This window comes from Corella eumyota, chromosome 5 (genome assembly GCF_963082875.1).
Source record: "Corella eumyota chromosome 5, kaCorEumy4.1, whole genome shotgun sequence".
Classification (NCBI taxonomy): domain Eukaryota; kingdom Metazoa; phylum Chordata; class Ascidiacea; order Phlebobranchia; family Corellidae; genus Corella; species Corella eumyota.
The window spans coordinates 2,361,666-2,387,762 of NC_137494.1; the positions used below are offsets into that span (position 1 = coordinate 2,361,666).

The 26,097-nt window shown below is 29.3% G+C and overlaps 4 protein-coding genes across 5 annotated transcripts; 2 read left to right on the forward strand and 2 right to left on the reverse strand.

The window, feature by feature from the left end:
- Positions 1–329: 329 nt before the first annotated feature.
- On the reverse strand, positions 330–10,863 carry LOC145752222 (E3 ubiquitin-protein ligase RNF31-like). 2 transcript variants are annotated; one of them, XM_082568458.1, is made up of 24 exons: positions 10,662–10,863; positions 9,823–9,981; positions 9,435–9,590; positions 8,892–8,999; positions 8,677–8,749; positions 8,229–8,513; positions 7,848–8,084; positions 7,410–7,787; positions 7,148–7,220; positions 6,754–6,895; positions 6,346–6,480; positions 6,158–6,259; positions 5,823–5,958; positions 5,609–5,670; positions 5,382–5,481; positions 4,844–4,980; positions 4,385–4,570; positions 3,800–3,898; positions 3,467–3,529; positions 3,211–3,352; positions 2,863–2,981; positions 2,180–2,347; positions 1,857–1,961; positions 330–814 (listed from the first exon to the last, which is right to left on the reverse strand). In XM_082568458.1, the coding sequence occupies exons 1-24, from the start codon at positions 10,842–10,844 to the stop codon at positions 626–628; spliced, it is 3,537 nt and encodes a 1,178-aa protein (XP_082424584.1). In that variant the 5' UTR covers positions 10,845–10,863; the 3' UTR covers positions 330–625. The 2 variants fall into 2 exon arrangements, with proteins under 2 accessions (XP_082424584.1, XP_082424583.1); XM_082568457.1 differs by having other exon boundaries at positions 7,410–8,084.
- Positions 10,864–12,690: 1,827 nt separating this feature from the next.
- On the forward strand, positions 12,691–16,914 carry LOC145752585 (alkaline phosphatase-like). The gene is made up of 11 exons (XM_082568891.1): positions 12,691–12,781; positions 12,882–12,992; positions 13,109–13,230; positions 13,871–14,051; positions 14,240–14,415; positions 14,788–14,995; positions 15,114–15,269; positions 15,364–15,543; positions 15,707–15,841; positions 15,942–16,086; positions 16,626–16,914. The coding sequence occupies exons 1-11, from the start codon at positions 12,718–12,720 to the stop codon at positions 16,912–16,914; spliced, it is 1,767 nt and encodes a 588-aa protein (XP_082425017.1). The 5' UTR covers positions 12,691–12,717.
- A 775-nt stretch (positions 16,915–17,689) lies between these two features.
- Positions 17,690–23,064, forward strand: LOC145752587 (alkaline phosphatase-like). The gene is made up of 11 exons (XM_082568893.1): positions 17,690–17,705; positions 17,854–17,967; positions 18,851–18,972; positions 19,202–19,376; positions 19,619–19,794; positions 20,278–20,479; positions 20,912–21,064; positions 21,414–21,593; positions 21,957–22,118; positions 22,561–22,711; positions 22,782–23,064. The coding sequence occupies exons 1-11, from the start codon at positions 17,690–17,692 to the stop codon at positions 23,062–23,064; spliced, it is 1,734 nt and encodes a 577-aa protein (XP_082425019.1).
- Positions 23,065–23,386: 322 nt separating this feature from the next.
- Positions 23,387–26,016, reverse strand: LOC145752407 (UDP-xylose and UDP-N-acetylglucosamine transporter-like). The gene is made up of 6 exons (XM_082568685.1): positions 25,866–26,016; positions 25,019–25,132; positions 24,808–24,910; positions 24,608–24,727; positions 24,255–24,434; positions 23,387–24,092 (listed from the first exon to the last, which is right to left on the reverse strand). Exons 1-6 carry the CDS (start codon positions 25,952–25,954, stop codon positions 23,646–23,648), a joined length of 1,053 nt encoding a protein of 350 aa, XP_082424811.1. The 5' UTR covers positions 25,955–26,016; the 3' UTR covers positions 23,387–23,645.
- Between the last annotated feature and the right edge of the window lie 81 nt (positions 26,017–26,097).

Here is a 26,097-nt window from a genome sequence, read left to right on the forward strand (position 1 = left end):
TTGCATAATTAACTTTAAAATTGGTTTAAAACTAAGTCTATCAGCCACTCGTGTTCATTAATTTTTAATTTTTTACGTAATTTTAATTGATTTTTATTAAATATCTAACATACCAAATAAATAAATTTATTTTAGAACTAAGACAACATCAAAATTAAAGAATTATGTAAGATTTAAACAACAGTTTGTTCTTACTATTCATGACCATTGCTTTTCTTATGATGACCATCCCTGAGCTCATAATTAAACGGCTCAATTTTTTTTTATTTTAATATAACCATGCATCAATAAAAGTCTTTCTGTTAGAGAAAGGCGACAAAAAATTGTTTGTTATTTTTATTAAAAAAGACAGAATACTTGATTGCATAAAGTTGGGACCAATAGTAAAACAATTAGAAAACAAGTAAAATAGAAGTTGTTATTACAGCAATAAAATAAACTTAAAGTTAATTAAAAACTAAAAATGGGAAAATTTTTGTGAAATTAACATAAATATTTTCATGATTAAGATTAAAACAAGGATATTAAAAGTGTTTTGACATTTTTGCAACAAATAAAACTTTTTTTTAACTCTCCCTCCACTCTTGCAAAATGGATAATACTTTTTTAAAACAAATCACAACATCTATTCCGCATTGCCTTTAATTAAAGGCAGTTTTTTAACCAAACCAAGCAAAAGTAATTTGTAGTCGTCATCATTTTGATCGTTGCCCTGATCAGGAAACTCAACTTCTGAGCGATGTAAACAAGTTTGAAGTTCATTCACTGAGTATATCAAAGCTGGGTCCAAGTTATCTCGGTTTATTAAGCTCACCTTAGAACAAAATTACTCCTTAGATAGGTTTTTACAAGAGTCAAATTTATATAAAGTCAATCACAGCAATCAAGACACAAAAAGCAAGGCAGAACATGCAGCAGCATTTTAAATTGATTTAAAAGAGTTATATTCTTTGATTAGGTAAGAATATATTTTTAGAAAAGCAACAAAATTTGGCATGCCCCAATTTGTTTAAAATTGAAATTTCTTAAAACACAAGAAACACAGAAATGCATAGGGATTCGTAAAAAAACATAGCAAAGAATTAATTATATTTAAACTAAATTCTAACTTAGAAGTTTGGTTGAAATGATATTAATGCAAGCATCACAAGTTCTCCTAAGCTTGTAACAGTAAGATCATGCAACACTAATTAGTATGAGTTGTGTTAAATGGCAAAGCGCATATGAAATGATAGCAAATTAGTGGTAATTTAATTTCCAATGTAGATAGACAGACTACAGATTTTAAGCTGGTTTTGGCAAATACACTACACTACTCTAGTGAAGAAAATTGCTTTCAATGATTCAAGAACTAACTTACTTTTTGGTCTGTGTTAAAGGTTTTGAATAATAAAACGTTTTATCTGTTGAATTAGTTTTTACCAATCTTAATATAGAACTATGTTCCAACTGTACTAAACTATTCATATACATTGCTTACTGTTCTTAACAGACATGTCGTTAGTAATATTAAATTTTTGTTTAAAGTAAATATTGATAACTTTTGCAAATGAATAAAAATACTATTTACAATTGCTAAAAAATCTTTAAGCACATGCTAATTTAAACTAAGAAAATTTTAAATTATAGAATACTAATTAAGGCTGAACAGCAATCAGTTTATGTGATAATGAATGCTTTTATGTCATTAATCAGTAATTAGTATATGTTTGCATTCTATTGATTACTATATCTATTTTGCTTGTATAGATAATGATTTTTAAATTAGTTGCAACTAAAAATTGTTAGATTTTAAGCTAAGGTTTTCGGTATAATGATTTCAAACCAAACCAAGCACAACACAAAACGCAACTCACCAGGTACTCTCTGTAGTGAACATCACACAACCCAGCACAACTAACTTCTACTCCACACACAGCGTCTTCAAATCCACCTTCTGCTGTGTCTTTCTGTTCTGGAACCTAGGCACCAAGTTAATTTAAATAAGTAAAAGTAAAAAGCTGCTTAGCTTAACTCTCATATCACCCTGGCATAGCATTTAAGAAACTAGATTTAAATAAAACATAATAAAAGATTTAGTATAGGCTAAGGTTAATTCAATTTATTTAAAAATGCTTTACCAACCAATTAATAAGTCTTTTTAACAAGAAATGCCTAATTAATTATAATAAATTCCTACCTGACAAAGTTCTTGTTCAGTGTTGGCTTGCGTATCAAAAGGAACATTAGCATTTTCTAATATTTCTCTTAATCGATCCTGTTCAAAATCTCGAAGAAAAAACAAACAGTCGCGAGGGTGGTGAGCATGTAAGCCCAGTCTCGAACATTTTGTAGAAAAATTACAAACCTAAAAATATTTAGTTTGTGTTATATTATGAACTGAAACAGTTTTTTTTTGTATATATATATATATCCTTGATGTGGGAAGGTCGAATAAGCGACCTGAACATAGAGTAACATCAATTACTTCGACCCAGTTTCGAGTTGCCTGTGGCAGTTTGGGATATTATAGAGATTATAATTGCCCGATAATTATGCTGCTGAATAAGTGCTGGCTCAGCAGGAGTTTATATCGTTATAACGCCTTACTCAAGGGCGCTACAGCATGAAAGCAGTGGGGATTGAACCCATAACCTTATGGTGGTGTAGCAAGTGTTCTTACCACTACAACACGCTGCTGGTGTTAAAACCAATCTAAAAGGAATTAAAGTAAGGCTACTATTTTAAAAAGTTTTATCAAATAACAAAAAATATAACTTCTTAAAAATTAGAAACTGATTTCATTTTATTTACATTTTATTTTTACAAACCTAAAAAAAAATTATTTGTAATTTTTGATAAATTTAAAACAAGTTAACTCACATTTCCAGCTTTGAATGGACTTTGACAACCACTACAGAAATGAAAAGAACATTTTAAACATTTGAAATGCATACAACCTCCTTTGGATAATGCATATTTAAACTTGCATTTTGGACAATCTATAAAAACATCAACATTTATAAACTTGCATAAAAAATGCCAAAAAATATAACTTAACTTAAAATACCAATAATTATATAAACATATTTATTTTGACATATAATTTAATTAGAATATTACAAATAAAAACAAACTAAATATGATGCAATTTTAAATAACATATTTAAATAATATAACTACCTTTTGTTTTATTTTTAACCAAATATAAAATCCTCAACTATTACTTACCAATGCCATTTTCTCTAAGATGGGCAGCAAGACCAATAGTTTGAAAGTTAGGATCATTTAATTCCTTCCATTCACGAAATTGTTGACAGCTTATTCCTTCATGCTGAGGCTCCCACCCTTTCTTGCAATTAAAACATGTTGCCTAAAAAATAAAAAAGAAACATGTTGCCTAAAAAATAAAACGTCCATTTTAAAAAAATCTTTGAAAAGGGAAAAATAAAAGTTGGTTAGTTCGTTTTAAGTCTTCATTTCTTACCTTAAAACACATTGAACAAACCATCTTCAAATTTCCTTCATTATATTCAAACCCATATGTGCACTAAAAAACAAATAAATAAAATTCTAATACAAACTCTATTAAGTATACACATCTATGTATAATGAAGTTAAATGGATGATATAAAAATATACGTAAGTAAGTATCTCCAATTAATAGGCTTACAAAATAAAAAACTGTCATTTGTGGTTTGTGGGTAAATTATTACAAGCGAATATTAGTAAGGAGTTGCAACAATACTATGGCAAGTAAAATCTCGACTGTAGGTCGGCTATTCACTAGTATAAATTAAGAAAAAAAAAACTTTCTAACATGAAAACACCATCGGAAATTGGGCATCTTCATTAAAGTTGAATCACGCAATTTTCTTTGAAATAAATTATGAACTTCAGGTTCAAGATACAGTTTGATCTAAAAATATTAAAGTAGTAACTTGATCTAGTTTTGTTGATGGCCAGTTATTAAAAAGCCTTGGCAGTTTGTTAATGTCAGCAGCGTTGTGTAGAGGTAAGAATACTTGCTACACCACATAAAGTTGTCGGTTTAATCCCCACTGCTCTTATTCTGTAGCGCCCTTGAGTAAGATGCTATACACTCTTATTGAGCCATCACTTAATCAGCAGCATAATTATCGGGCAATTATAATCTATAATATCCCAAACTGCCACTGGCAACTCAAGACTGGGTCAGAGTGACTGTTGTTACTCTATGTATAGGTCGCGCATCGAGGATAAAAATATATATATACAAAAATTGTTTTAATTTAAAAAATCTTATAACATTATTAATAAACTTATCAAAACACAATAGTGCTTTTAAAGGTAGCATTAAAATCTAATTTAGGCATTTAGGATAAAAATAACCAAGTAAAGTAATATACATAAAAATGAGGCCTACCACCATATCAAGTTTGCTAAAGTAGGTATCAGCCACTTCTTCATCTTCATCTATATCAGGAAGACAACAAACAGGACAAACCATATCTCTTATGTTTCCCTCATTCACTTTGATTCTAAGATAAGTTGCTAAACAGTTGCGACAATATCGACAACGGTTTTCACCACATGCAGTTAAACATTCAACCTGAAAAAAATTGAATTAAAAAAAATAAAAAATTTATAAACAATTAAAAAAATAAACCCCCAAAAATTAAAAAAAAAACTAAAAGTGTAAACCTTATTAAACCATTACTGGTTAAATATAAAGGTAAGATGCTACAAGTTTGTGTTCAAGTTTAAGATATAAGAAATAATTTTAAAATTAAAAATAAAAATAAAAGTATAAAAATCTTAATATTAAAAGTATTAAACTACCAACAGATTCAAACAATCGGCCTGTTTCTTGTTTTAAACCTACCTTGCTTTGTGGAAAAGTCTCATAACAAATGTTACATTCAGTTTGAAGATACTTTAAAGTCCCTTCAATATTCTCTGGGAAAGCTCTACAGGCTTCTACTATATCTTCTAAATCACATTCATTGAATAAAGATGGGTCTAAACAAAAAATTGAATTTAAAGTAATAAAATACTGTTGGTTAAAATATTTTTTTTTTTTATTTTGGTTTTTCGCACATTGATAAAAGTAAATAATAAATACAATATACAATAAATATTACAACAATTATACAAAGATTTTATAGTACATTATGGCATGGTCACCAAACCCAGTCAATACTTTATTGATATACTTTAACGTTGAACAAAAACCTTTTTTAGTTTATTTATGTCTATGAAAAAGTTAGAATATAACATTAAATGTTAATTCTAAAGTTTTTGTTTATATTTATATTTGACTAATAAGGTTAAAATAATGACTCAGTGTTATGAATTAGAAAAAAAGAATGTGTGTGTCTAGGTACATATATAACACGTCATGTAAAGTAACTAAAATTTACCATCTTTGTTTTGTTGGGTTTGATCAACTACTTTAAACAAACTATCAGCGACATTTTCGTCTTTGATTCTACAATAAGCAATCAGTGCATTGTTTCTATGCTAAAAATAAACAAAAAAGAAATAAGTTTTTTTTCTGTTTTATTTTAAAAAAAGAGTATTTTGTCAAAAAAATGTTAAATACTTTAATAAGTTTTGCTACAAAGCTAAACAAAAACATTTAACTTACTTTTCTATCTTCAATAGTTGCAAATAATGCAAGTTGGAATTCAGTTTTATATATTTTAGAATCTGTAAATATGTAAACAATAATTTAGTTGAAATAAATTTTGAAAGCCAAACAATAAAATACCTATGATTAGATTTTAAAAATATTTTTTTACTATGGTTTTGCATTTTAAAATGTTGTGTATATTTTAAGTGTAATTACAAAATTATTATACCCAGTCTTTGTTTAAAATCTGCGCTTAATTTAATTTCCAAAGATTCACGAGTTTTTCGAACATTTCCTTTTTCTTTACACAAACAATCTAATATTTCATCGTTACTGCAATATTGGGAAAGCCCCACTTCGAATATCTATAAAGTCAAGATACCAATTTAAGTTGGAAATAAAACAGATTTCAACATTATTTTATTGTTCCTGTTAGGTTAATTAATACAATATATTACAAATTTCCAAAAAAAATATTATAAAGAAATATTATAAGTTTTTTACATTATGCAACAACAATTAAATTATATTTTTAACGTTTTTTGAATTTGAAAAAAGTGTCACCTTTTTTGTTTTTATTTCCATTAATAGGTCAAAAGCCTTGTTCGGGTCTCCCTCTGCTTTTAAAAACATTTTTGAGGCTTCGTCAAAAGTAGCAAATTGACACTAAAAAATGTTTTTATTGAAAAAGTTTTTTCCGATTAAAAAAACAACTCTTTACTAATAATTTTTTGAGAATTTAGTAAAATTACTTTTTTAGTTAAGTTCCGAATTTCTTTTTCCCAATTTTCTTTTAACCATTTCAATGGAGAAATTCCCTTCAACATTTTGGATCGATTGACAGCAATTTCAACATGTTGTGGTGTATAACGATTTAATTCCGCATTCTTTAAAAAAAAAATAATAATTTGATTGTAATTTTGATCATTTTTAAATTATGTTAGAAATTTTAAGTAAATTACTAACGTTTATAAAGTAATTAAATCATAAAAATGATAATAAACATAACTTATAAAAAACAAAGACTTAATAAAAATGTATTACTTTAAATCCTATTAAAAAAATAAAAATAAAGAAATAACTATGGGTTGGTTTCCTTTAATAATAACACTAGAAAATCCTTATTTCTTTTAAATGTGAATTCCTTTTATTTAACTTACCCTTAAAAAACTAATCATCTCAAGACACTTAGATCTTAAAGATTCTTGTTCAGTTTTTTTCTGCATCTCTTCTAATGTTAAATCCATGTCAGATAAAAGATCAGGATTAAATGGAAAGTTAACCTCAGGAAACAAAGGTTCCCTAATAAAATAAATACAGTTTTTTTTAATTTACAACAAAAAATAAAAAATCAATTTTTAATTCACATATTTGTTATCAATTCAGTCAAATTTATACTATAGGGCTATTTAGTAAAATAAACAAAATTATATTATGATGAAAAATACCATCATATCCCTTTACTTTAATAATGTAAACTTTTTTACATAAAAAGTTATAAAAAAAACTTTTTAAGGTTAGATTCTGCTGTTTATTTTAGAATATAAAACTTACATTGGTTTAAACAAAGGAGAATTTGGTGAAAAAGTTGGAATATTCTGATCATTAAAACTCGATTGATTGGAAGCTGTAATTAAAGAGTAAACATTCATTATGTTAAAAGTTAACAAAAAAGCATAAAATATCACAAAACCAAATTTAAAAAAGGTTGTGTAAATACCATCCTTATTTATAAAGTTATTATAAAACTAACACGTAAAATTTAAAAAATATATGAAAGACTTTAACTAAAAATCAAGTATAACCTGATGTTTACCTGGTGGGGTATAATTAATAGAAGGTGGCCCTCTTATCTCACTTGAGAAATTATTTTGGTTTGGTTCAATTTCTTTTTTCAAGAAATTTTCCACAACTTTAATTTCCTTGCTTGACTTGCTTTGCAAGGAAACCGAAGATGGTGAGAATTTCACAGAAGGTAAATTTACTTCTAGTGGTTTTTGAGAAAGGAAGTTTACATTTGGTGGTTCCCCAGTATGCGAATTTATTTTCGGGGTTTTCCCAGTGCGTGAATTTATTCTTGGTGGTTCCCCAACGGGTGTATTCATTCTTGGTGGATCTCCATTTTCATCATTAACACCAGAACCATTATAAGGACTAGGCCACGACTCTACTCTCATTTCAATATCAATTGAATCTACAACAGATACCAAATTTTCTTCTGGAAAACTTAGACTCAAAATAGACTGAAACATACTCTCAATTCCCTCTTTCTGTTCCCACAATGCAACAGACTTCTCAATAAAATGTTTCGAGGCATTACGGGAAGACAATAACCTTTCTGATGCATCAGTATATTTTACTATCTGTGCGTCGATGCTTTTCAGTAAACCTTTAACTTTTTGTTGTTTTTCGTAAGAGTCTGACATTTCAAGAAAGCGATTAACATGATCGTTTAACAAATTCTCGTTCGAAACATCAAATATCGTTTCATCTGTAATAACAAGATTAAAAAAATTAACACATTTATTAAACTTATTGTCATAACAAATTGTTTATTATATCGGTTTTGTCATAATACACAAATAACTAAGTTCTATTTAGTTTTATACTTTAATAATTAAATTTTAAACGTTACCTGAAGGTCTGTTATAACTATCACCACCGCCAACAACAGATGGATTTGAAAAATTAAAACCAGATTGTTGAGAATTAGACTGATTCATTTGTGTAGAAGCCCCTTGTGGCAAATGTGAAATTTGGTTTCGTTTATGGGTAACTCGTTGTTGATTTTGGTGCCATATTTTGTCACAATCCTTACACTGTTTCATTTTACAGAATTGGCAATATAATTCTGAACGTTTCTGGCCACAAACGTCACAAATTTGGTCCATTGGAAGATTGGTCATTTGAATTGATTTTTCTAAATAAATATTTAAAATTTTACTAAAATTAAAAAGTCAAAATAAAATCCAATAATATCTAATTTTAAAAACACTTTATTTTTTACAAAAATTAGATAAGATAACATTTTTTTATTTTAAACGTCTTTTTTAATATAATAAAAAAGTAATGATATGACTCACCGGTATTTGTTGATAAACTTGCATTTGTATTTGAATTAGTTAAAGTATTTGAAGTAGATGAGCTTTCAGTTGGCTAAAAGAAGATTTAAAAGGATTAAAACACAGTAAACTAAAACCAGGTATAATTGTATTTAAAATTTAATTTAAGTTTTGACAAGAACTTTTATACTTAAGCTAGATAAAAATATTAACACAAAGTTCTTAAAAGATCTTACAGTTCTTGATGTAGATGGTCTAGATTGAACTGAATGAAATTGTGGAGCAGATTGATGTTGACTGTTGTTCAGGTAAATTAAAATACTTTGTGGGTTTGGATGTTGACCCTGTAATAAAAATTTCAAAAACAAAAAAAATATTATATTTTGAAATAAAATAAATAAATTAAAAATAAAGTATTTTTTTTTCTATAACTTTAATCTATTTTTTTTTGTATATATCTTTATCCTCGATATGGGAAAGTCGAATGCGCGACTTAAACATAGAGTAACAACTGTTACTCCAACCCAGTCTCGAGTTGCCTTTAGCAGTTTGGGATATTATAGATTATAATTGCCTGGTAATTATGCTTCTGCTGAAGTGCTGGCTCAGCAGGAGTTCATACCGTTTATAGCGCCTTACTCAAGGGCGCTACAGCATGAGAGCAGTAGAGATTAAACCCATGACCTCATGGTAGTGTAGCAAGTGTTCTTATCACTACACCATGCTGCCGGCATTTAATATAATATCAGCAAAAATGTATTTTTTTTATTTTCATTTACCTTCTGCAACATTAACAATTCGTATTTAAGCAAAACAATATCAGAAGTCACCAGTGAAACAATGTTAAGCTCAGGTAAGTTACTGTTAGAAGGATAACTCAAACCATCAGGAATAGAATGAGTGTATCCCATCTGCATTAAAATTGCTCGAGTTCCCTAAAAAAGAAAAAAAAATTTACACCAATTTGTTCTAAGTTTATAACCTATATAACATTGTCTTTATTTAAAAGTTATGTTATTAGTTTCTATATAAAATTGATAATAGGTCAGTAATTTTACATACAATTTATATATTATATATGTATTTAAGATTAAGGCAAATAAATTTAAGATTTTAAGCTAATAAATTTTACATCACACAACAGAATAATAATAAATGTAATATCACCTTTAAATTGTCAACTTTTGCATGAAATATTGGATTTGATAATCTTACGATTCTCCATTGATAAGGTCTATCAGGTCTTAGTAGATTTTTTCCGTATTTTTCTAGAATGTTTAATCCCGCTAAAATGGCTTTAATATTTTCATCAGGTGATGCCGAATTCTAAAAATATAAATTTTCAGACAATTTTTTATAATTTTTAGAAATATATATATAAATTTTGTAAATTTAAAGTATTTTGAGGCAGTTTTAATAGACATTTTTTAATAACATTTCACTGTAAATTAATGGTAACTATAAAATAAGGAAGGTTAAATGGATTAAAATAATAACTAAGATCAAAATGATTAAATGAATTTTAAATAAGATCCATTTAATTGCTTGTTTATTCATTTCAAATAATTTAATTAGGTATATTTATTGGGTATATATATACCAATAAATTGGCAGCGTGGTGTAGTGGTAAGAACACTTGCTACACCACACATGAGGTCGTGAGTTCAATTCCCACTGCTCTCATGCTGTAGCACCCTTGAGTAAGGCGCTATAAACGGTATGAACTTCTGCTAAGCCAGCACTTAATTAGCAGCATAATTATCGGGCAACTATAATCTATAATATCCCTAACTGCCACAGACAACTCAAGACTGGGTCGGAGTAACTGATGTTACCCTATGTTCAAGTTGCGCATTCTACTTTCTCACATTGAGGATAAAAATATATATATATACAAAAAAAATAATAATGCATAATGACAATTTAAAAATAACATTAAAGGCAATAGATTGGTACTTAACAAAAAAAAAATAAAATTTCTAAATAAATTTTAAAAAGATTTTTACTTGGCAATTATCTTGCAAAAATTTAACGACGTCAATAGTTGAGTATCTAGAAGTAAGGGATCCAGATATTTGTAATATTTCTTGAATTAAACCAAACAGTTGTTGACTTTTTACATCACCAAGCAACACTTTCTCGACAAAATTTTGACGAGTTTGCTCCAAACTTGATGGAACAAAAGACATCACAATTTTAATTAAAGTTCCCAAACTAAATGTCGTCAATAAAAAATAAACAAATTTAGATGTTTTTAAAATTTAATCTAAATCGGTTTAAAATAACATCTAATGTGGGACTTTATCCTCAATTCAACTTATTACTTTTGAAATTAAAAACACAAAATTGCTAAAACCTTTAAAATGTTTATCCTCTATCTGTCACTTGGTAAAAAATAGCTTCTATTAAAATTTATCATTTAATATGCATAACTTTAGTTAGGCATAACCTAGGCCTACGTTAAAGCTTTAACCTAATGCACTTTTATTTAGTTAAGGCCTAGGTCAATAGGTCACTTGTGTTAAATTTAAAAAAGTTAGCAACGTGGTCAGGTGGTATTTCTGAGACTGAACGCAAATCTTTTACAACTAACATAACGTCAGCGGGAATTGAACCTAAACCTAATGATCAAGACCCAAGACCCTTAACCACTATACTAGAACAGAGTTAACAAAATGAGGAAAAAGTTAAACTATACCCTTACAAACACTAAAACAAGTAAAAATGGAAGATTCGTCACCTCAAGAAAATGTGCAAAGGGAAATTCCCACCGTTCTAGAATTTGAAAATCCCCTATTAGTTTATCCTCGAATTAAAATTACTTTTTCAAAAAAAAATAAAATTTAAATTTAAGTGTTATATAAACAATAAATTTACAAAAATATTTTATAATTTTTTAGTTACGTTATTTAAATAAATTATAGAATATATAAAATAAAAAAACAGGTAGAGAACATATAGCATGCCTATATTGCTCAAAAAAATAAAAACTAAACTTGTTAAAATTAAATTTAACTGGAATATTTAGTTAAAAACAAGCGCAGGTAAATATAAAAAACACAGTAAACTTAAGTGTAAACCATTAATAACTACTCGTGGAGCACTTACAAAGAAAAAACCTTTTCTCCCATTTCCACGTTTAGAACACGCTAAAAATTATATAAAAAAGATTTAAGTAAACAGTTTAATTACTTAGAAGGTGTTATATTACCCACGTGGTAACCAATTGACAATACCATTAGGAAACGTAAGGCAATGCACATGTTCTTTAAGGAAGCTACGAATAAAACGTAAAAAATAAGTTAGTTATTATAAATGCTTTTATCTTAAAAGCGCCTTTATCAATTTAGATTTAAAGTAATGGCAGGTTAATTATTACCACATTTTAGTAGATTATAAGCCATCAATTAGTAAACAACATACACTAGTTTACAGACTTGTCCAGCCAGTCAAAAAATTTAAACTTGACAAAGGTTGATGTATTAGTTAGAATAAAAAATAGTTTTTGGTACCTTTAACAAAGGTTAGAATTGTTAACAAACGTATAGTTACAACTAAGTAAGGGGAGTTAAAATATAAATACACGTTATTTTTTATTTCCAAGAAATAATAGTCAAGATTCTAAGCTGATAAGGATATTATTAACTAAAGTTCAATGTAATGGATGGTTCAGATAATTATATGTGTAAGAGGCAAATTGTATTGTCAAGAATATTGGAATTCTTTTGTAGTAGCGTAATAATACAAATATAGCGCATAACCTTTACGAAATAAATAAACTTATTTCGTTTTTTTTTTTTTTTTATTAAAACAATTTTAGCAATATGTTTTACTTATTTTATGGTTTAGCGCCAAAGTTACATAAGAACAATTAGATTTGTAATAATAAATAAGTGTCTGTAATTAATTTTTATTGTTACAAAGAATGTTTTAATTAGATTTATCAGTAATTAAAATTATCAAATAAAAATTTTTAGTCAACACAAAAACTATAATAATTTTATATAGCAAAATTTGTGTAAATATTTTGACAGATTAGAAGTTTGTTTACTAGGCTGAACTATGATTAAATTATTGTCGTTTATTTTTCTTCTGATTGCTCGAACCTACTGCTATTTTCCTGAAGGTAAATATAAAATAAAACTTGAAGTAATGAAAACGTTAAGCGTATTATATATTTTTTTTTAAATATTTTGTATTTTTTATAATTAAATTTTTTTTTTAAGAAAACGTTGCAAGTTATTGGGAAAATATCAACAACGAAGAATTAGATATTGCCCTAAAAGTTGCCCAAAATCAGAACACAAATGTCGCTAAAAACGTTATTATTATGATAGGTGTGTAGTTGCATATTTATTTATTTTTAAATATTCATATTTTTTTGGTAAAAATATTACTCTTTATTTGGTAAAATCAAACATACTTGTTTGATATATAAAAAAAAACTAATCAGGTGATGGAATGAGCGTTGCCACGGTAACAGCAGCCCGAATATTCAAGAGTGAAGTCGAAGGAAAGGTTGGAAAGGCAATGGATATGGAATGGGATAATTTTCCCCATGCTGGGTTGTCTAAGGTTGGATTACATCAAAGTAGTATTAAAGTTTTACAATTTCCTTACTTTGTTGTAAATCAGTGGTTATATTACGATATAAAACTTTCAGTAAGCGCGTTTTTATTTTTTAAAATTCAAATATTTTATTTGGCGCGTTTTTATTTTAAAATTTGTTGACTGGAAAAGATTGTTTGCCTACCCTTATTATTTGTTTGCTTTTAAATTAAAACTGTTTTGTAGAACGAAAACAACTGTTGTAAAAACAAGGTCGTTTCGACCTTGAATTTTATTAGCGTTTAAATTTTACAAAGGATTTACCGTTATACGATTTCCTCTGTTAAAAAATCTTGGCAAATATTTACAAATTAACATAAAAGAAATTTGTCTTTTTTTAAAAGAAAAATAGTAAAACCTTAAATAAATGATTTATATATAGATTATATAGCGTTATGGTGTTTGCTTGTGGTATTTGGCAAAAACCTTACGATAAAAGTGATGATTTATCTTGGTTTTCTTAACTTTTTATTACGTTATTTGTTTTGACCTTCGTTATATTCTATACCAAAATTTCTAAATTGCACAAAAATATTATTTAAACCATTATTTGTATGCCTTATTTCGCACAACAAGCGTCCGTATTACAACATATTTATATATTTAGACTTATTCGGTCGACAGGCAAGTTTCTGACTCGGCAAGTACAGCAACTGCATATTTATGCGGAGTAAAAGCAAACCATTATACTTTGGGCGTTACTGGAGCAGTAAAGTTTAATAACTGTAACAGTAGTTTACCCAAAGAAACGCATGTTCAATCTATACTGGTGAATTCGTACGAAGCAGGTTGGTAACTGCTTGTATTACAGGGTATAAATAAGAGAAAGTACATACTTTATATATAATAAACATGGTTCAAAACATGTGCTTTAGTTTAAAAGCATGCCTCCAACATAGTACATGTGTTACTAATAGTTATGCGCTATTTGATGCTGTTTTAACATTTACATTATTTTTTATTATGTTATATTTAGGTAAAAGCACAGGAATTGTAACAACAACCACTTTAAACCATGCCACACCAGCTGGTTCATATGCTCATTCACCAAACAGACATTGGTATAATGACGCAACAATGTCAGAGCAAGATAAAAAAGATGGCTGCACTGATTTAGCAACTGAATTTCTACAAAGTTCTCACATGTTTACAGTATGTTAATTTATTTTCAAGGTGTTCTAGGTTGTGTTTACATTTAAGGCGGTAATGTAGGTAAGTTATGTTTGCTAGCGAGCTAAAGTCCAATGTGAAAGTACCACATACTTTAAAAAAGATTTCAACTGTTTTGAAGTTCTAACAGGCAGCGTGGTGTAGTGGTAAGAACACTTGCTACACCACACATAGGGTCGTGGGTTCAATCCCCACTGATCTCATGCTGTAGCGCCCTTCAGTGAGGCGCTATAAACAGTCCGAACTCCTGCTGTACGAACTCCCTGCGAGAATGCTTTAAAAAAGATTTTAACCGTTTGCAAGTTCTGATTAAAAAATTGTTTCAAAATGTTAATTAAAATGTGATATTTCAAGGTGGCTTTAGGAGGCGGTCGCAAACATTTCCAACCAAATTCGACAAATGATCCGGAATATCCATCTAAAACAGGGTTAAGAACTGACAATGTTGACTTAATAGAAAAGTGGAAAACTCAACAAAATGAATTAAAGTTAAACGCAGAATATGTTTGGAATAAAAAACAGTTTGATGAAGTTGATCCAGCTAAAACTGACACTTTACTCGGTAATTTGCCTAATTTAATATTTTCTTTATTAAGCATAATTTTAAAACCAATTTTTCACGTTCACATTTTTATTGTATAAATTTTTACCACAAAAACTTAACTAAAACATTAATCCAGGTATATTTGAACCGTCTCATATGCAATACGAGGCAAACAGAGTGTCGCAAGATGGAGCTGGGGAGCCAACCATAGCAGAAATGACCAAAAAAGCGATCGAAATGTTGAAGAAAAATGAAAAAGGATACTTTTTGCTCGTTGAAGGAGGCAGAATTGGTTAATACCTTAATAGAATCTCATTATTTTAAAATTTTAAACACACATAATACAAATTAGCTAAACTAATTATTTTATCATTATTACGTCATAGATCATGGACACCATGCGAATAGAGCTTATCTTGCCATGAGCGACACTGTGGCCTTCGATGACGCAGTTGCCATGGTAAATGAAATGACGTCAGAAGAAGATACGTTGCTAATAGTAACGGCGGATCACTCACACACGTTTACCATGGGAGGGTATAGTGTAAGGGGAAACCCCATCTTAGGTAAAGTAAAAAAAAAAAATTTTAATTCCTTTTTTTCGCTATATTGCTTTAATCGCAACTCTTACTAGATTATGTGAAGTAGAGAAATGACCATCAAAGCTTGTGGATCACAACGTTAAGTGCCGTTGCAAAAAATAAAAACACCTTGACATATTTTTTATAGGTCTTGCTCCATCAAATGAAGATCCACGAATCGCCTTGGATGGAAGCACATTTACAACCTTAGCTTACGGGAATGGATTTAAAAACTTAAGCGAAGAGGCTTGTGACCGAAAGAACCTAACAGGACATGAAACGGGTAAATTCCTTGTTTAGACTTAACAATTGATGCTTTTTTTATTCAAAATAATATAGACTATTATAAAGGATATCATAAAATAAATTATTTTTTTGATTAGAGCAACAAAATTATCGACAACAAGCAATTGTTCCTTTATCGAGCGAAACTCATGGCGGCGATGACGTCACAATTATGGCACGTGGTCCGATGTCTCACCTGTTTCACGGCGTTCACGAACAAAGCTACATTGCTTACGTCATGAGGTGAGGCATTATTATAGTATCTGTAATATTGCACAGTCATTTCTAATTAGGTTGAACTTTGTTCGAGAAACACAACATTTGTTCATGGACTTTGATTACATTAAGTTCACCTTTAAAACTTAGGCTATATTTTTCTAAGATTGCATCAGCTTTTTAAAGTTTTGTTACAAATTGCAATTGCAACACTGTTTCAAACAAGTTTAACCCAATTAAGTAATGTTATTTTAGGTTTTGACGGGGTGATTGTACTGTTTGTTTTTTATCCCGTTAAAATTTTTAAACTTTACTTTATTAGTTTCTCCCATTATGCTGAAAACACTCTAAACAGATTATACAAATAAATATAAGGTGGCGGTACCTAGGCGTGTCTTTTGTGCAATTCGGGAAATATTAATGATATAATAAGAATAGACCTAAAATCACAATCTTTATATCACAATACCTATATAATGTTTTAATTCAGTTTACGTTACTAAAGCGTGATTCGTTTTTTTTGTTGAAATTTTGTCCTCTAATAAAACTTTAAATATTGATTTCAGATATGCATCTTGTGTGGGTGGAGTAACTGGGCATTGTACTGGGTCCGAACGTGACCAAACAACCCTCGAACCAAATGCTGAGCAAGCTTATTTCTTGGGCCAACCAATTGATGCAAAGAATGCAGAAACCATTTTATATATTCTATTTGTTTTGACCATTTGTCTTATTTTGTACGCTGTGGTTTCCAGCTATCTGCTTTACAAAAAGACAACAAGAATAAGAGTAAAATCCTCGCCGATCTCTAGCGAAGAAGCTCTACCATTAGATGACAAGAGAGGCCTACATTAGTTTTTGTTTGTAATTAAGACATTTTCGTGCATTTTTCTGTTTTGTCCTGTTGTCAGTTAATTACATTTTTTACGAATTGATATTAAATCTGTGTTGGAATTTTAACGTGTTAATTTTTAAACTATTTTAACTTCACTGCGAATTTTTTGTGAATAATTGTCAATGCTTTTTTGTGGCGAATAAAATTCCTGAATAAATATTATGTAACTATTCCTTTTGTATGTAATGACAGCTAACTTGTATGTAAACTTCCATAATTAAAAAATGATTGTTTAACCGTTAGTAAACTATGCAAACGAAGCATTCGGGAAATCAATATTTGCACAAAGACAATATTTAGGAAGACTCTGCATAACATATATAAGAAAATGTGCGTATAAGCAGCATATCAGACAAACACATCTTTTCCATTGATATAAACGAATGATTTCGAATGTGGAAAATTTTATGATTCATCCAAAAATATTCAAAATAGAAAGGTATTCGCAAAAATAGGATAATTAAAATGTCAGATTTTGTTTAACCAAATCAAACAATTTATTTTAAATGTGAAACACGTTTAACCAATAAATAAGCGAACAGTGTAAATTAGAATAGCAAAAGTTTTTTCAAAAGTTATTTATTATTAAGAAGTTAAATGTAGGAATTGAACTCCATTTATTAAAAGTTATATTTTATTTACTTTCAAGCGAGCTATATCAAAAGTTAAAAATGTTTAAAATGTTTAAAATTTTGTTTTTGTTTGTGGTTTTAATTTCAACTTGCTTTGGACAAAATGCTTGGTCGCGTAAGTAAACTTTTGGATTAGGAATAAATCAAATTTGTAAATTGGTATTTAACAACTTATCTTACATTTATAAATTAACATAATGTAAAAATAAAATTATGATACTTTTAACGTTTCATTGTTATAACTAAGAGTTTTTTTTGACTTTACAGTAGCAGAAGAGTCGGCAAAATATTGGTTGGACTCGGCGAAACAAGAGTTAGAAGACTCTTTGCTTCATCAAACCTTAAACCAAAAAGTTGCGCGAAATGTCATCATGTTTTTAGGTAAAATGATAAATAGTTTTATATATTTTTAAGTGTATTTGTGTAGCAAAACGAGAAGATGTATATTAAAACATATCGGAAACATGATCTTTGTACCAAAAGTTACTTTATATTTAGAGATAAGTTAGTACAGTCGTTTTTACATGCAGAAAATCAAATCCTACGTAACATGAGGTTACTGCGTTATTAAATCATCAGGTAAACATTGCAACAAATGATATAAAAATAAATATTGGGTATAATGCACCACTAATGTTAAATAAATGCTAGGCACAAATCACACGAGTTAATCATTAGCTAAAAACAATTGTTAAGGGATGTCTGTAAGCAGTTTTTAAGGAGTAGGCCTACACACTTTATTTGTTACTTTGTTTGTGATTGCATTTAACGATTTGTTAATAGTAAATATTTAAATATAGGCTAGAGGCAACGCCTTAAAACAAATAAATGTTATCGTGATAGCCCTTAAAACAAGAACATTTATGCTAAAACAAATAAAATACGAAAAAATGCTGTACTAATGATACGCTTTCGAAAAAAATCATATAAATCCCTGGTTGTGGTGCGCAATATTTTTGGTTTGCAACCATAATAGGACCAGCTACCAACTAAATAAAAATGGTAGGCTATGTTGTTACATTTACGTGGTTTTATTACACGGAAAACAGCAAAAAACTCAAATAATTGTACTAGAATTAAGGATTATTAAAAAATTATACAGAATTACCGGTTGTGGTGGGCAATTTTATGTATTTTAACCATATTACGACCAGCGATTTTTAATTGTAACCTTCCAAAATAGAGTAAATTGTAATTGAAAAAATAGTAGCCTACTTGATGATAATGGTAGGCTATGTTATTACATTTCATTTTTTAATTACAGGTGATGGTATGAGCGTACCCACTATAACAGCTGGAAGAATTTTGAAAGGGCAGCTTAATGGTTATAGTGGAGAAGAATATAAACTAGCAATGGACCAGTTTCATCATGTTGGCTTATCAAAGGTAAGCTATATTTGCCTTGCTACTGGTTCATCATAATGTTAACTTAAAAATAATGTAGGCTATTAAACAAGATTAAACTGTAAAAAAATAACCTTAACCTATAAAATATATATTAAGGTTTTTTTAAATAGTTTTAGTCAATTTTAATAAAGTAATTAATATTTTTAACCAAAAAATTGATAAAAAGCACTATGGCCTATGTTAACTTAATACTGAAATATTTTTTTAGACTTACTGTATTGACAAGCAAGTTTCTGATTCCTCCAGTACAGCCACTGCTTATCTAAGTGGAGTAAAAACCAAATATTATACAGTGGGTTGTAATGGAAAAGTAATTTTCAATAACTGTGAATCTTCTAAAGGAAATCACGTTCAATCAATTTTAGTAGATTCATTTGAAGCAGGTTGGTATTAAGCTATAAATTAAGTTTTTCCTTAAGCAAATTTTAAGGTATTATATTTTATTTTGAAAATTATGAGACTAGGCTATCTTTTCTAGCCTAGAATAAATTTATTTTCTTAAACACCCAATCATAAATTACCCAAAATAAATCTTTATTTCATGGCCAAAAATTTGCTATGTGACTTTAAATTTAGAATAAAAAAAATAAAAAAATTATTGTTAATTAACCTTTTAACTCTTAAGGTAAGTCAACAGGAATAGTAACCACGACTCAAATTAACCATGCCACGCCATCTGCCACATATGCCCACTCAGCAAGTAGAAGTTGGTATGATGATGCTGATTTGCCAGAGGAAGCTAAACTAAATGGATGCAAGGATATTGCTCAACAATTTGTGGACAGTTCTAACATGATAACAGTATGTGACTTTTATATTAAATTGTGTAATTTAAATTACCCAAACTCATTTTTTTTGTAGTTTTTTTGTATATGGCTTTATTCTCGATGTGGGAAGGTCGAATGCACGACCTAAACATAGAATAACATCAGTTACTTCGGCTCGGTCTCCAGTTGCTTGTGGCAATTTGGGATATTATGGTTATAATTGCACAAAAGTTATGCTGCTGATTAAGTGTTGGCCTAGCAGGAGTTTATACCCCTTATAGCGCCTTTCTCAAGGGCACTACAGCAAGAGAGCAGTGGGAATTAAACCCACGGTGTAGCAAGTGGTCTTACCACTACACCACCCTACCATTTTAACTACTTATAGTGTATAAAAGCAGTACGGGTCGAACCCAGTACCTCTTGAAGTAAAGCCTAGTGATGTATTTGCTTTTGTTGTTGTAGGTTTTAACCACACAATTATAAAAATACCGAAAATTATTTTTAATTTATCTTTTAGGTGGCCCTAAGTGGTGGTAGACAATATTTTCAACCAACTACAACTAATGATCCAGAATATCCAACACAAAAAAATGACCGGGAAGATGGACAAGATTTAATTAAACAATGGGAAATGATGAACGCTGGTGTGAATGCTAAATATGTTTGGAATCAAACTCAGTTTGATGCAGTTGATCCAGTTACAACTGATAAACTATGGGGTAAACAAAATGTAGTTTTAACTTTAACAACATATTTTTTAAAAGTCATTGACTTAACAGCTTGATGCTGTTGGTGTGCATTGGTTTAAAGACTTTGCCTTTATAAATGCTCTTTTACTGCTTCCATGCTGTAGGTTTCTTGTGTTACGTGCTATAAATGATATAAACTTCCGCTAAGCCAAAAAACATTCAGTGGATTAATTTTTGGGCAATTATAATTAACAATATCTTAAACTAATAAAATCAACTTAAAACTTGGTCAGGGTAACAAATGTTACCTAAAGTTTAGGCTGTGATTTTGGCCAGTAAATTTCTATATAAAATAGGCTAAGCCTATTAATTTGGAATTTGGAATTAAACTGAGTCTCAAAAAAAAATAAGAACAATATTAACCTTTTATATATTAAACAAAAAAAAATTGTTTAAAAACAGGTATGTTCGAACCTAGCTCAATGAAATATGAGGCAGATCGGAGTAGTGATGAAGCTGGTGAACCATCGCTGGCTGAGATGACTGAAAAAGCAATTCAAATGCTGCGCAAAAACTCAAATGGATTTTTTCTACTGGTAGAAGGGGGAAGAATTGGTAAGTTGTAATAAATCGCCGGGAGAGGGGTGTAGTGGTAAGAACACTTGCTACACCACCATAAGTTTGTGGGTTCAATTCCCACTGCTCTCATGCTGTAGCACCCTTGAGTAAGGCGCTATAAACGGTATGAACTCCTGCTGAGCCAGCACTTAATCAGCAGCATAATTACTGGGCAGTTATAATCTATATAATATCCCTAACTGCTAAAGGCAACTCAAGACTGGGTCAGGGTAACTGATGTTACTCTATGTTTAGGTTGCGCATTCCACCTTCCAACATCCAGAATAGGATATATACCAAAAAATTAAAATTTCCATCATATAAACCAACAATTTATTTTTGCTAGACCATGGCCATCATGCTGGAAATGCTTATAGAGCTTTGCATGACCTGGTAGCTTTTGATGACGCAATCGCGAAAGCGGTGCAGATGACATCAGATAGTGACACTTTAATTATTGTGACTGCCGATCACAGCCATACTTTAAGCATGGGAGGTTACAGTGACAGGGGAAATGACATTTTTGGTAAATTTAACTTTGTATTCATTATTGTTATTATATTCCAATATTTTATGTTAGATTGAAAAACAATATAGTAGCTGGGTTTTTATGTTGTATTGTGACTTAAACCTGAAACCTTTTAGGCCTGAGTGCCAAGTTTTGTTTTCCGCACTACCAAACAAAAGGATAATTTATTTCTTCATGTCACTTTTACGTAATATTTATGTTTTTATTTAGTGTTCTGTTGTCACAGGTTAAAGTTATCTGTAAATGCTGAGCTTAAGAAGCATGTTATAATAGGGACTTTTATAAAGCAGCTTAACTAATTGTTATACTACACTATATGACATTGATGTTTATAATATAAATAACTTATTTTTAAAATAGGTTTGGCGCCATCTAACGACAACCCATACTTGACATCAGACAAAAAACCTTACACAACATTGGCTTATGGAAATGGACCAGGCTGGCAAGGAGATGGAACAAGGGATGCTGCAAGTGCCGATGCCAATGCTTTAATAACCAGGGAAAATATAACAGAAGTTGGTGAGTATAGTTGTTGGGTATAGGTCATGGGTTCAATCCCAACTGCTTTTATGCTGTAGCACCCTTGAGCAAGGCGCTATAAACGGTATGATCTTCTGCTAAGCCAACACTTAATCACCAGCGTAATCATAGGGCAATTATAATCTATGAAATCCCAAACTGTCACAGGCAACTCAAGACTGGGTCAGAGTAACTGTTGTTATTCTATGTTAAGGTCGCGCATTTGACCTTTCCACATCAAGGATAAAAATACAAATGAAAAAATTTAGATGATTTGAAAACACTGACAACTTGTTATTCTTATGCTGAATTTATCGATTGTTTAAAACTATTGAGTAAAAAAAAATACAAACCATTAATATAAACAAACACATTTCAAATGACTACAAATTTAAAAACCCATTTCAAGTATTTTTTTAAGTTTAAAATTCTGTTTTATTAGATGTTGAAGCACGTGACTACCACCAAAACACTGCCGTTCCACTTAGTTCAGAAACTCATGGAGGTGATGATGTAGCTATCATGGCTCGAGGTCCAATGTCTCACCTCATTCATGGTGTTCATGAACAAAGTTACATTGCTTACGTCATGAGGTAAAAACGACAACATTTTTTGACTAGGTAAAAAATGGAAAAAAAATAAAAAGATTTTTGATTACTTTAGATATGCATCTTGTGTGGGGCCAGATAAGGGTCATTGTGAAGGGGGTTCAGTGGTAATTGAACCTACATTCGAACCAGAACCTGCAGCTCAGTTCTTAGGGATGAATTTGGACTCTACTGATGCAGAAATCGGTCTCTACGTCCAGTTCTCTCTCCTAATTTGCCTTTCTCTCTTCTGTATTGTTCTCACTCTTCTTTTGATGAAAGGAAAAAAGGAAAGTGGGAAGGTGATGGCGGTTACGCCTCAAAAGATGTATGCCAATTATGACAATTCAAATATGTAAAATAATACAAATCATTTCTTGAACATTTCTAATAATGTTTATATTAGTACAAATAGTGTTTATTATAAGGAACAAAAATGAGTTTAAATTAACTTACTTAAAATTGTTGTTAAATATTTATTTACTAAGTTTAAATTTTTTTTTTAAAATAATTATGCTCTGTAAGTGTGTTTAAGTTTAATATATTTTCAAATTTAGTTTTAAAATCTTATTTTATAACACTTTTATGATGCTATTTTATTACTATATACTTAATAATTTCAGTCACTGTAATTAAAATAAATACTGTTTGCATAAAAAGCATTTTTTTATTTTGTGGTAATGTATTAAAATTGACTATAGCACAAATATAAGTTGAAAATATTTTAAAAATTAAAAAAAATTTGCATGATTGCACTGTACATAAATGACTTCATAGCATACATTAATTGAAATACTATTTACATCTCTAGGTATAATGATTGAAGATAAATAAATACAAAAAGTTTTTAGTAAAGTTTAATACAGATTTTTTGAAGAAATAATAAATACACAATAAAAATATCTTGAATCAGCATCGGATGTGTAAAAAGTTCTGATAATTATTGAGCTTTCCCATTTTTGTACAAGTGTTTTTCCAATTTATCACCGGTATTAGCTGATTTCCAAGGTATAACATTACTGTATATCAAAGTTCCAAATAAAACTAAACCAGTGCCCATCCAATGAAATAATGTAAACTGATTGTTGAAGTAAATAACTGATAATACGAGGGACACAAATTTTCTTAAAGTGACCAAAAGTGTTACGGTAAGTGATGTACACACAGTAGTAAGGTAGAAGATGGATCGTATACACACATACTGTGTGATAAGATTGCCTATCATGTATTGCCATAATATAGGCATGAGTACAGTGGAATCACTATATATGTAAGACATGGTTGTTGATATAACAGGTATAGTCGTTAATTCAGATCGATTTAATATTGAAATGTTCTCCAAAATGCTTGGGGCAAGTAACACAAAAAATGGTAATGGAATTGCATGCTAAAAAAGAGGAATTATAAGTTTAGTTTGCTTATGGTATAAAGGTATAGGTATATCAGTTAACTATATTAAAATAACTTAATGACCTAACATAAAGTAATTAAAAATAGGGCACAAAAGAGCTATATCTTTAAATAATATAGAAACAATTGTAAAACTTACATTATAGAAGGTTGCTTCTCTTGACTGCTTTCCAAATTTAAGGAACAAAGTTTCTTGATAAATTCCAAGTCTAGCCGACATCATAAGAGCAAATGTAAGCAAAAATATTCCAATTAATATTGAAAACAAATTTTTAATTTCTCCATCATCAGTGTTACTTTCTCGACTGGCTAAAATACTCTAAATATTGATAAAAAATAAATTAATTATTCTTTATGTTAATATAAGTCAACCTTAAGAATAAAATTAAACTTTACACAGTTTTATAAAATGTTTATATGCCTACTTAAAACTACTGCTCTTAGTATATAATTCTTTTGTTATTAACATTATTGCCCTGGTTAACAACTTACTGTCGCTATTGTGCAAATCAAAATTCCAACAGTGACAAGAATAACGGCCAAATATTTTGATGATGGATAATTTCTTCTTAATACAATTTTTCCTATTAATAAATTTGCTACAAGTGACCCCTTAAAATAAAGAAGAAATTATAGATGTAAATATGTAATTACATACAAATTAAAAATAATTTTTTTGAAATTTTACTTACTGATTTAAAGATCATATGCAGTGGCATTGGTATGTGAAAATTAAGTGCCATAATGTTGGTTACACTAACTGAAAAATACATCAGGACCATAATAATGTAGTTTCTAAAAAGAAAAATAATATTTGATTTAAAAAAAAAAAATAATATATATATATATAACTTTTTTTGAATATTAATCAAGGCAAACATAAGAGATAAACAATATATTTACGAAATTGGGATAACTCTTTTTGTCGTTCCAAATTTGCTGTAAAAAACGAATCCTTCTAAACTCATGGTCAAAAATTGAAAGAAGACGATCATATTTCCTCCACTAGATGATGCACTATAAAGTATTATAAAAATTAGGTAATACAACAACTAAAATGTTTTTTATATTTGTTTTAACACTTTCTGTAGCACAAATAGATTAAAAACACAATCACAAAGTTACTAATTTTTGGAATATCAGCCCAATAATAATACTTAAAACTTGTAAACACTTTTAAAGAGTTAGAATACTGTAAGTTACTTTATTATGTGGGCCTTTTCACATCATAAACAAGACCGACCGGCAGCGAGGTGTAGTGGTAAGAACACTTGCTTCACCACACATGAGGTCATGGGTTCAATCCCCACTGTTCTCATGCTGTAGCAGCCTTGAGTAAGGCGTTATAAACAGTATAAACCCCTGCTGAGCCAGCACTTAATCAGCAGCATAATTATCTGGCAATTATTATCTATAATATCCCAAAACTGCCACAGGCAACTCGAGACTAGGTCGGGGTAACAGTTGTTACTTTATGTTTAAGTCATGCATTCGACTTTCCCACATCGAAGATATATACAAAATAAAGAGTAAATTATTAAATTAATAAAATTCACAACAAAATTAATAAAATCTTCACCAAAGTTATAAAAAATACAGTCCCAGTATGTTTATTTAGTATTTACAAAAAAAATAACACAAACATAACAAAGTTTTTTACACCAAAAAATAATTCTTGACACAAACTATAATTTAACGGTTTAGTTTAGGTGTTTAACATAAATTAAATGGAACAAGGTATTGTACTTACTTAATTAAATGTTCCAAAAAAATAACATTTGCACAGCATCCGAATATTACAAGCACCATAGCAGCCACTATATTTGATGAGGTGTCCATGTTTAATATTAAGTAAAAAAAAAAATTTTGACACAAAGTTTTATCACTGAAAGCTACGTCACTACATTTTCGAAAACTTGACTCAGCAAATAAAAGAGGAACAGTAATGGTTGAATGAGTCGCGGATAAAAAATACAATTCGT